Raw genomic sequence first — 12,471 nt, 5'->3', positions numbered from 1 at the left:
AGAGCGACAGACGATGTTGTGACATGAATCACCATGGTTACCATCTGGCTAAATGTCAGTATTGTTTACGTTAGGATTCTTATAGTTCTTCTTTCGGGAGGCGCAATGGCCTAGTGGTTAGGGCAGCGGACTCGCGGTCATAGGATCACGGTTTCGATTCCCAGACCGGGCGTTGTGAGTGTTTATTGAGCGAAAACATCTAAAGCTCCACGAGGCTCCGGCAGGGGATGGTGGCGAACCCTGCTCTACTCTTTCACCACAACTTTCTCTCACTCTTACTTCCTGAGTTTCTGTTGTGCCTGTAATTCAAAGGGTCAGCCTTGTCACACTGTGTCACGCTGAATATCCCAGAGAACTACGTTAAGGGTACACGTGTCTGTGGAGTGCTCAGCCACTTGCACGTTAATTTCACGAGCAGGCTGTTCCGTTGATCGGATCAACTGGAACCCTCGACGTCGTAAGCGACGGAGTGCCAACAACAACAACAATTTCTTCTGTCAAGTGCATTGGTGGTGGCGATGATGGTAGTCGTAATGTTAGTGGTGGCGGCGGGTCAGGTGTATTAATGTTAATGGCTTACGTATAAAATTATACCCACTGACTTTGTTTCTTCATAACTTTTAGAAAAATGTTCAATTTGTTTTAAAATCAAATTTTCTGCTAATATCTCTCAGATGGTGTAGATTATAACCATATCAGCCTCTCTCTCGCTCGCTTTCTCTCTCTCTCTCTCTACACACACACAGAGTGATACCTCGCAGTAAGAGTTTCCTTCATTCCATGAACGAGCTCAATATAGTTAATCTGAACCATACCCCAAAAGCCACTCAGAAATAATTTTTTATGGGTTTTAAAGCAGAAAAGGTGTAGTTACAAGTAAAATGACTATTATAAAAAAAAAAGAAAATGCAAACGAAATATGTAAACTGATTTTATTAACTGAATTACATTAAATGGTTAATGTTACAACATTACCCGGAAGCTCAGTTCTTTCTAGTGCATCATTTCAGAAAATAGCTGAATGATTACTTTCTTACAATCATTTTGAAGAAACTCTTTTTGATGTTTCAACTATTTGTTATGTATAAGGAACATCAAATTCCACAAAGGCAACCTGCAATGCATTCACACCATATTATGAGATGTACACTATATTGGAGACAAAAGCAATGATATTAGTAAGTGGATGCTGAAAGATGCCATGAATTTTGTCAGAGACTTTTGGAAGAATAAAACAGAACATCTAGCACAACATAGAACTGCAAGAGAACAATTGTCTGAGGAACCATGTTACCATATTCAAATATAACAGGCTGGAAAATATTACTCGTTCTAAGCATAAAACAAGACATGAACTATTGGAGATTTATTTTTATTAACATTTTGTTAGTAAGGTTGTTACAGACAGTGTTAGATTTTCTTAGCTGTGGGAATACATTTATTGCTACTAAAATATTTCTTTCACTGAAACGCTTATAATATCAATATAGTTGGTCTTTTCTGTGAATACATACATGTGTAGTAAACTGTCTTTTTGGAGAGGATGAATGGAATATATGACAATGATATGGCTTCTCTTCTGTATTAACGCATTTGTGTGTAGTTGTCCTCATTTCAGTAGAATGATTTATCAAAAATATCAGTGATATGGATTCTGTTATATATCATTGTGTTTAGTTTAATTAGTCATTTGAGTGAATGATTTACCATAGTTATCACAATGTTATGGTATCTCAGCTGTATGAATGCATATGTGCTTAGTTCAGGTATTTCCATTAGGGAATGACTTACCATAGACATCACAATGAAATGGCTTCTCTCCAGTATGAAAACGTGTTTACTTTAGTTCCTTCTTTCAGAGAATGACTGACCACAGATAACAGATTGATATACTCTCTCTCTCCTGTATGAATATGTTTGTGTGCAGTAAAGTGGTGATTTTGAGAGAATGCTTTACCTCTGATATCACAGTGATATGGCTTCTACTCTATATGAGTACGTTTGTGTTTCATTAAGACCTCATTTTCATTGAATGATTTATCACAGATATCACAATGATATGGCTTCTCCCTTGTATGAATGTATTTGTGTGCACTTAAGTGATCATTTCGAGAGAATGATTTGCCACAGAAATCACATTCATAAGGTTTCTCTCCTGTATGAATGTGTTTATGTTTTGTCAAGTGATCAGATCGAGAGAATGACGTACCACAGATATCACAATGATAAGGTTTCTCTCCAGTGTGAATACGTTTGTGTTTAGTTAAGGTACTTCCTTCAGAGAATGACTGACCACAGATAACACACTGATATGGTCTCTCTCCTGTATGAATACGCTTATGTGCAGTTAAGCGGTCCTTTTGAGAGAATGGCTTACCACAAATTTCACAGAGGCAGGATTTCTCTCCTGTATGAATGTGTTTATGCTTAGTTAAGTGATCAGATCGAGAGAATGATTTACCACAGATTTCACAATGATAAGCTTTATCTCCTGTATGAATATGTTTGTGTCTTGTTAATGTCCTTACTTCGGAGAATGTCTGACCACAGATATCACAACGTAATGGCTTCCCTCCAGTGTGAAAACATTTGTGTTGAGTTAAGGTGTTTTGGGTAGAGAGTAACTGACCACATATAATACACTGATAAGCTCTCTCCTTAGTATGAATGCACTTGTGTGCAGTTAAATCATCATTTTGTGAGAATGACTTACCACAGGTTTCACAATGATATATTTTATTCCCTGCATGAACATGCTTATGTTTCACGAAGACATGATATTCAGAGAATGGTTTATCACAGATATCACAGTGATAGGACTTCTTGCTTGCATGAACGCATTTGTGTTTATTGGAGAAAAGATTTTTAGAGAATGATTTACCACAGATATTACAGTGATATTGTTTCTTCCTTGTATGAATAAGTTTATGTCTAGTTAAGTGATTAGATCGAGAAAATGATTTATCACAGATATCACACTCATAAGGTTTCTCTCCTGTATGAATACGTTTGTGTTTAGTCAGACTGCTTCCTTCAGAGAATGACTGACCACAGATAACACAACGAAATGGCTTCTCTCCAGTGTGAGTACGTATGTGTCTAGTTAATGAACTTGTATCACAAAATGAATGACCACAGACAACACACTGATGACGTTTCTCCTTAGTATGAATGTGCTTATGCGCAGTCAAATCCTCATTTTGAGAGAATGATTTACCACAGGTATTACAGTGATATATCTTATTTCCTGTGTGAATATGCTCGTGTTTCATGAAGACATGACTTTCAGGGAAAGATATGTCACAGATATCACACTGATATGGTCTCTCTCCTGTATGACTGCGTTTGTGTACAGTTAAGTGGTCATTCTGAGAGAATGATTTACCACAGATATCACACTGATATGATATCTTTCTCGTATGAATGTATTTGTGTTTGTTTAAGTAATCCTTTCGGGAGAATAATTTATCACAGATATCACAACGATAAGGTTTTTCTCCAGTGTGAACGTGTTTATGTTGAGTTAAGTGATCAGATCGAGAGAATGACTTACTACAGATGTCACACTGATATGGCCTCTCTCCTGTATGAATGTGTTTGTGTTTAGTTAAGATACTTGCTTCAGAGAATGACTGACCACAGATAACACACTGATATGGTCTCTTTCCTGTATGAATACGCTTATGTGCAGTTAAGCCTTCATTTCGAGAGAATGATTTACCACAAAAATCACAATGATATGGCCTCTCTCCTGTATGAATGCGTTTGTGTACAGTTAAGTGGTCATTTTGAGAGAATGATTTACCACAGATTTCACAGTGATATGCTCTCTCTCCATCATGAATGTTGAGGTTATCTTCTCGAGCAAATGGCTTTTTATGGATATCACTATGGTCTGATGGTTTCCCAATATCTTTTGGCATCTCCTCATTAAAGTCAATCCTTTCAGTCAGCAATTTACATGTCACATTGTCCTCACACAATTCACTTTCCATAATTTTCTTTTTCCCAACACAATATGCAGATGCTTATATACTTTACTCTTAACAAATTTATTGTCTTGCTCATTATCTGAAGATGCTGCAAACTCTTTTGCAATCCAAGTTTAATGAGAATGTAAAATCATCGTTGAAGAGAAATTTTGCTTCAGTCAGAAGAAATTTTTCACAGAAAATTTACCTTCTTTCTGCTGTTCTGTCTAACAACGTTGTTTAGTCTTTGAGAGATGATAAATATTGAAGATGTATCCAGAGTAAAAGAAACTCATTCAGTCAATGTTATCCAGTAATCTGAAATAAGAGAGAAATAGTAGAAATTATAGAGGATACTTAAAAAACAACAGAGATTACACAATGGAAAACCTTACATGTTATATTCATTATGTATAGATATCCGGGGATGATACAAGGAGATAAACAAATAATGGGGTCGGGGATCGAATGAGATTAACAGTATGAATGAACAATTTTAAAACTACAATAGAATACGAATGTGTGATTAACAAAATGAAGCAGAGGAGGTGGTCAACCTCACAAACCACATTCTCAAGCTGAAGACTTTGTCTTTTTTTCTTTTCCTGTTCTTGCTGAAACAGGTTCTTTCATTCTCAACTTACTTGCAACAGACTTCCGTCTTTTATGAAACACACTTTGCAACAGGCATTTCTTCTCCAGCCTTATTTTCCGTTTCATGTGGAAAACGAGAAAGTCAATTAACCCGAGGCTGGAGAAGAAAATGCCTGTCGCAATTCCTTTCACTCTACACTACACCTCCTTCGCAACAGCAACTACCGAGAAAAAACAAGCCCGCTCCTCCCTATTCAGGGAGGGCGGCAGAACGATCTTAATTACAGATTCACTCGACAGTTGTACTCTTCTCGAATGCGACAGCAGGTGTTTGACATAAGTCTAGGGTTCCGACACCTTTGGGCATTGCACAATCGTGTGCAGAACAGTCTCACTGTTGTGCCCGCATCTTGGACAAGCCAGCGAAGGTGCACACCCATGTCTAAAGAGCTTATCTCGAACCGGTAAAGCACCTCTGTAATATTGCTACGCCAGGGACCTCTGGTAATTATCCATAGGCCCTGGCCCAAATGTTCTTCAGAATAGGCTGGCTAGTTGACCTTCATTGAAGCCCAGGGTTTCTCCCAGGACGTTGTAACACCTGAACTCTACTAACCTTCTATAGAAAGACAAGATAGTACTCTTGCCACCGGCGTTGCCGTACTGGGAGAATAGCACGAGTGCCTGACAACACTCTGCATGCCACGCGCCCAACCTCGGTCTATGCTTGATCCATGGGTCCAGTTCAGTAAACGATGTGAACTGTGGAAATAACAGCTTGACGAACGGAGACCACACCTGTTCACCATCCAGGTAAAGCCAGAGGTGCCTAAGCCTCAGCACATGTCTGCACATTTTTAGCCATGGCATCCCCAGCCCACCCTTCAGCGGTTTTTAGCAGCAGATAGAGCACCTTACAAGACGTCCACTGCCGCTCCACAAAAAGCGGAAGAGCATGCGTTCCAACCTGTTCAGCCATGAATCGGGACAACGGTCAGGCGGTAGGTAATTACAGATGCAGTAAACACCTCTCCAAACTCTACTCTCCCTTTCAGGGACAGCTACCCCTTAGACAAGGTCTGAGTTAGGAGAGCCACCCTGCTCGCCACCTCGCTCCAATTCTTCTCTCTAACCAGACTCTAAGCACTTTCACCAGACTGTCCGTCCAACATCCCATGATGCTGTCGGACGGCATCAACTCGCTCCTCCAGGTGCCGAGCAGCAAGCTGACCAATTTATCCCGGTTAATTTTTGTTCCTGCCACCGCTTCCTAATCCCTTATGGCCTCACCTACCCACTGTAGGTGCTCAACCCGGGATATGATGATGGTGATGTCATCTGTGTATGCCAAAGCTGACTTTCTACACCCTAGATCTCGTGGAGTGCCCCTCATAGCTTCGAACTTCTTCAGCAATGGCTCGAGGGCCAAGATCCCATTACAACGCCAGAACGTGTTGTTGACAAACCACAGCAGTAATTGCTTGCACCTCAATAGACGTCAGTGATTGGTTGAAATTACTGAAATACGACAACTTTTAACATGAAATAACTTCGAATATAAAATTTTTTCTCTGTTCTATAAGACAAAACATACAAGTATACGAGTTTTAAAGTGTTTCAGTAGAGGAATTTCAACCATGTTTTGTGGTCTGCTACCACAACAGCTCCTTTATAGGATCCAGTTAGCTGAAGACATCATCAGGAGGAACCACGTCCAGTTTCGGTCTCAACTCCTCTACCATTTTGACGTGCCCCCCCCCCTTTCGGAGGTGTCTTCAGCTCTGGTGTTGGGTGCATGTCTTCTTTCTTCTATTCCCTGGCCTCTTCGATTCAGCATCAACGAGTGTCAGCGTCCGACTGACTGTCAGGTTCTCGAGCTTTTGTTCGTCGTCGCCTTTGAATTTGGTGGTCATTCTTGATACCTCGTTGTCGAATTTTTTATAACTTGCTGCGTCATTTGCTTTCGGCCACTTAATCTTTGTCTTCTTCACGCCTATCACTGTTTGTGACTGTTCTAATTCAACTGTGGAATGTCCCTCGCTATGGTTATTTTCCAGGAGGTTCTGGCCACATGTCTTACGGTTCATCAACCCGCGTTGTTGAATTACCTTCTTCTGACATACCTTCCCTTGGTGGATTCTGAGCCCGATGTAACTAGTAAACACTTTTCTGCAGCAGCTGAATTCCTCATCTACCAATCCTTTACCGCATCCTTTCTCATTATCCAAGTCTGTTTCGTTTTTTTCCGTCCCTATTTGATCCTTTATTCTCCCCCTGTGGTCCGGGATCATGGGGGCATGATTTCCCATGCTTTTTCATTGCAATTTTACCCCGGATCGGGCTGCAAGCCCAATGATCCTTCGTTACGCTGTCGTACTGTCAAGCGTCATCCCTCTTTCTGGATTGTCAGCAAGTCTTTCCCTGCAGTCAGTATCTGAGGAATTTCAACCATGTTTCGTGGTCTGCTACCACAACAGCTCCTTTATAGGACACACTGAATAAAAAATGGTGTCCGCCAAATCAGAAAGATTCCCGGGACCACTCTTCTTGAATAGTACCATACAAAACTTCAAAAAAAAGTTGGCAAAAATAGGCATTTTCAAATCCCCCCCCCCCCGTCAATTTCTTGAATTTCAACTTTTTTAGAAATTTTTGTAACACCAGAAAACAAGTAGTCTCGACAGCCAAAACGGTAAAAATTCCAACAATTTCAACACAAAAACAATTTCTCACAGCAGAGCAAAAAATTACACGTCTGAACACCTCGAGAACGAGTAAACAGTGGAGACCTAGTCATAGTCGATGGCTTTTAGTACGCTTTCAGCTAATAAAATTGTCGGTGGACATTGGAATTACACACTGAGGGAAAATGGCTGTAACTTTTTTATTTTTTAATTTTGACGATTTTCGGTCATGCGATTCCCCCTAAAAAAAAAAATTTGGAACACCCCCTCCCCCACACACGGGGGGGGGGGGACTTCTTCTTTTTTTTTTTTTTGGCGATTTTCATTTTTGACATTGTGTTCTACATGTTCAGGTCGTATGAATAGCCTTCTCGCAACTTAGATGTGAAAATGAACGGCTTACATTTATATTGAAACAGAAAAAGGATCATATGTGGAGTCCCCACCACGAAACTTGATATGCTAGAAATAACAGCTAAACGCGGACAATCCAAATCTTGCATTGGTCCAGATGGACTATATGTAAATAAATATGAAGGAAAAAATGCGCTTTGGCAAACGGGGTTAGGGTAAACCTAACCCTAACCCTAACCAGATTTGGCTGTTATTTCAAGCATGTAAATAGCCTGCTTGGTGAGGGGGGGGAATTTAAATTTTCCAAAAATTTTTTTTCAGAATCGGAATCTCCATAGCCTAAAACGTGGGATTCCGTTAAAAAAAATAATAAATAAGGGGGGGAAAGATTCAGATTACATATAGTCCATCTGGACCAATGCAAGATTTGGATTGTCCGCGTTTAGCTGTTATTTCTAGCATATCAAGTGTGGGGTGGAGGGTGGAGGGTCCAAAATTATTTTTAGGGGGAATCGCATGACCGTGACATATAGAACATATTATCGAAAACGAAAATCGCCAAAATTAAAAAATAAAAAAGTTACAGCCATTTTCCCTCAGTGTCTAATTCCAATGTCCACCAAATTGTCTACTGATCGGTCGACAGAAATATCAGTCTCTGCACCGTCTACATTACTCAGTTGTTCCCGTTGTTATTTATTTTCTCAGTTTATCCGATGGAAGGCATACAATTAATAATTTCTTGATTTTTCCTTCAGCTTTTCGTCTTCTTCCAAAATTTTTGTCATCATACACAAACGAAATATGTAGTCAATAATAATTAAAATGTTATCAATGAACTCACCTTTCAACAACGAATTTCTTTTAAAGAATATTTCTGAGCAAAATGAAATACAAAGTCATAGATAGTTGTGTAATTTTTCCGTGTATGGAGTTGTATTATTTTGTATATACAGCTTGAAATAAAATTAAAAAAAAAAAAGATTGTTAATTAGCAAATGATATTATTATAGCTGTGTGTTGTAGTAGTTAATTGAAACGTTCCAATATCGTGAGGTAAATAAAATAGACACACACTCCACGTGCGTGCATCTATTTCTAAGTTCAACAACTCTTGTTCGAATCCCTTTTTTCAACCCCCTGCCGCTTATAACGTTGTAATTTTGTTCTGTGGCAAAGTACATCCAGCTTTATTTCGGAGCATATCTTGATTATATATATATATAATCTCATATTAAATATTAATACAATATCGGCATAACTGTTGTGTAGGCATTCAGCACGGACACTTTGTTGTGATTTGTGAAGGAAAATGATCGCTGCCTTTTGAGTGGCCTCAAAAGGCAGCGATGGAGGTGTACATTGTGAAAGAAAATATGGAAAGAGTCAGGTCTATCGCCTCTCGATCCCTTTTCTTTTAACTTTGGACCCTTTTGGTTCCTAATTTATATAGGTGAACCCACATAACCATTCAATGTTTGAAAAAGTCGTATTATACTCTCATAAAGAAATATTGCTGGGAATCGTATAGAAGAATTGTTAAAATATTTTGTGTATTGGAGAAGTGTAACCAATTTATTGCACATAAATTTCAACAAAAGAAGTTTAGGGTAATTGTACAGTTTAGGGTTGTAAAAAAAGTAAATAAAAATTCAGGGGGAGATAAGTAGGTAATGGTATGGATAGGTGGAGTCAATGGTCACCAGTTGTAATCGATGGATGTGACAACTGTTCATGCGAAGGCTGTAATTTTTTAACTTGGGGTCACCAATATATGTCATGACGTAATGGAACCTGGAGTAGCAGAAAGGCAGTAATTCCTTTTAGATGAGGTGGTATAATATATATAAAACATGTGAGGTAAAGAGAGATATCATAGATTTTACTGGTATAGTTTGTGTTCGCGTCATAGTAAACCACAGATAGAAATAGGGTAATGTTGTAGAGAAAAGAAAGTGAGCTAGTGGACGAAACAGCTGCTTCTTAGGTAAATTACTATAGTTGTCTCTCTGTGCTTTTTTCTTCAGCAACAGCATTTTGTTCAGCTGGTCAGCCAGCTCGGTTCTCACTAACTGTTGCTCACACTAACTGATTTTGACATAGCAAATTCTAGTATTTATAACTATGCAAAATCAGTTAGAAAGGTAAACATGTTGAAAACAATAGATTTCATTGGTGTACCTGTTATCTCAATTCTAACTTTTGATGTCCTAGAAGTTAGAAGGGTCAAGTGGCAAAGACATTATTCTGCTTAGTGAAGGCAATTGGTAGATGTAACTGCTGTCATTCACAGAAAAACTATTATTTTACCGTGAGAAAAGTGCTGTTGAAATTTGGCGACCGAGGATCGAATCCACGTCATGCCTGCAGAAAGCTACTACATCACTCCCACCGCCAGAGAGGTTCCATGAAAAGGGGATGATTGATTGAGGAAGAGAAAGAAATACATGGTTGAGGAGAAATTTTGCACACCAGGAGAGAGGATCACTGAAGTGGAAACGGGACAATTTTCTATTCATATAAGTCTAAATAGTGGTGTCGCTTTGCGTGACTGGGCAGTACAGAAAATGAGTTAGTGCGTGTGTGTGAGGTCGTATACACGAGTGCAGGTGCACGCATCAAAATTCACTGTAAAATAAGCTCAGGTGAGTGAGTGAGTGTATTCTTAATCTATGATATCGTAGATCTTCCTGCAGGATTGCAGTGTGAAATGCCTTGAAAGTTTTTCAGAAGTGATGTGTGTCTGGTGCTGTTGTCGTGAGTAATTGCTGAGGTTAGCAAGAATGATTGTGTAGCATGCTAGAGTGATATGTGAGACAGGTAATTTTCTCTATTCATTATGTGACCAAACAGGGGTCTAACAGAGGGAAAGTATGTCTAAACACGAGCGCAGAGGATGTGAACATCTGACATGCATCGAGTCGGGAAAAGAGTTGAGCTGGCAGACACGTGCAGAAAATAAGGCAGTTGAAGAATAATAGGGTTGCATGTGTGTGTGCAAGGCCAGGCATCGAAGAAAGGTACATGCATGTGTGCCGTTAAGTGCAAGGCTGAGAAGAAAATAAACAATACAGTTGAAGTGCAAATTCTTCTTTGCTGCCAAACTGTATGTGGATTCAGGACTTAAAGTAAAGCAGATAGACTAATTCTCCTGGAAGGCTTAAATACTACTGTTGTTGTTGTTATTGTTGCACCTGCTGCTGCTCTTTTTGTCTTTGTTTTTGTTTAGTTTTAAGTGAAGCCTGATAAAACAAAATTTTGATCAAAATCATTCCACCCACGACCATACAGATTTCCATTTTCTTTTCCTATTAGAATTGGCATCTGTGGGTGGTGAGATCTCAGGGTTGTAGGAGAGTCAGAAAACCTGCTTTCGTGGTATTTTATTTTGGCTCTTTATGTTTTGAGTTCAAATCCCACTGAAGACAGCTTTACAGTTTTTTTCTTTCGAGATCAATATAATAAAGTACCAGTCATGTACTGGGGTGAACAGGATAGACTAAACCCCACTCTCAAAATTTCCTGGTCAGAAACCATAAAGTAAAAGATGCGAAATTAATCAGCTTCTTCATCATCATCATTTAGCGTCCATTTTCCAAGCTGGCATGGGTTAGATGGTTTGACTGGAACTGGTATACCAGAGAGCTGTACCAGGCTGCAGTCTGGTGTAGCCTGGTTTCTACAGCTGGATGCCCATCCTAATTCCAAACATTCAAAGATTGTAGTGGGTGTCTTTTATGGGTCACCAGCAGTGGTGCCTTTTACATGTCTTATCAAATTCTATCAAGCTCTATTCAGCTCTATAAAAACTGGGTCAATAAAATAAAGAACTGGATTAATGGTATCAACAAACACCGTTCCTGAAAGTAGCTGGCCTTGTAACTGAATCAGAAATTACTGTTGTTGTTAGGCATTCTGGGGCCTACCAAAGCGTTCTGAGTGGATTTTGCAGATAGAAACTGAAAGGAGCCAAAAACTGTGATGCTACATGGTAGTGAAATGTAGGACTTGAATGTAGAGAGCATGTGAAGACTGTTGTTGTTGTTGGCACTCCGTCGAGGGTTCTAGTTGATCCGATCAATGGAACAGCCTGCTCGTGAAATTAACGTGCAAGTGGCTGAGCACTCCACAGGCACGTGTACCCTTAACGTAGTTCTCGGGGATATTCAGCGTGACACAGTGTGACAAGGCTGACCCTTTGAATTACAGGCACAACAGAAACAGGAAGTAAGAGTGAGAGAAAGTTGTGGTGGAAGATTACAGCAGGGTTCGCCACCATCCCCTGCCGGAGCCTTGTGGAGCTTTAGGTGTTTTCGCTCAGTAAACACTCACAATGCCTGGTCTGGGAATCGAAACCGCGATCCTATGACCGCGAGTCCGCTGCCCTAACCACTGGGCCATTGCACCTCTACACATGTGAAGACTAAGTAGAGAGAAATTATGCTGGTATGCTCAGCTGGATGTCCAATGTCAGCATACATGTGCAGTGGAGCACTAGATGAAAGTTAGGCATAATAGGAATTATATGCAGCAAAAGAACTAACAGAATAAGTATCAAATTATAAGCATAGACAAGGCTGTGTGGTTGAGAAGTTTGTTTTGCAGCCAAGTATTTTCAAGTTCAGTGCCACTGTATGGTACTTTGGGTAAGTATCTTCTTTCATAGCCCCAGCCCAACCAATACTGTCATTTTACATTAAAGTTTTTCTCGCTGACAATCCACTCAACAGAATTTTCTGCCAAATACACTGACATAAATGATAAAAAAAAAAAACAAGAGAAAAATTGTTTGTAACAGTTGGAGGTTCACTCTGTGAGCCATCATAGGACACAATTCAATATCTGCATTCCTGATATTGCTACCAAAG

General features: G+C 39.6%; 1 protein-coding gene across 1 annotated transcript; it reads right to left on the bottom strand.

Moving 5' to 3' along the window:
• Nucleotides 1–1,356: 1,356 nt before the first annotated feature.
• LOC149130576 (uncharacterized) lies at nucleotides 1,357–12,365 on the bottom strand. The gene is made up of 2 exons (XM_089344241.1): nucleotides 8,448–12,365; nucleotides 1,357–4,289 (listed from the first exon to the last, which is right to left on the bottom strand). Exon 2 carries the CDS (start codon nucleotides 3,993–3,995, stop codon nucleotides 1,983–1,985), a length of 2,013 nt encoding a protein of 670 aa, XP_089200367.1. The 5' UTR covers nucleotides 3,996–4,289; nucleotides 8,448–12,365; the 3' UTR covers nucleotides 1,357–1,982.
• Nucleotides 12,366–12,471: the final 106 nt, after the last annotated feature.

The sequence above is a fragment of the Octopus bimaculoides genome, chromosome 28, assembly GCF_046866305.1.
Source record: "Octopus bimaculoides isolate indiv1 chromosome 28, ASM4686630v1, whole genome shotgun sequence".
Lineage (NCBI taxonomy): Eukaryota > Metazoa > Mollusca > Cephalopoda > Octopoda > Octopodidae > Octopus > Octopus bimaculoides.
This window is presented reverse-complemented; position numbering and strand designations above follow the sequence as displayed.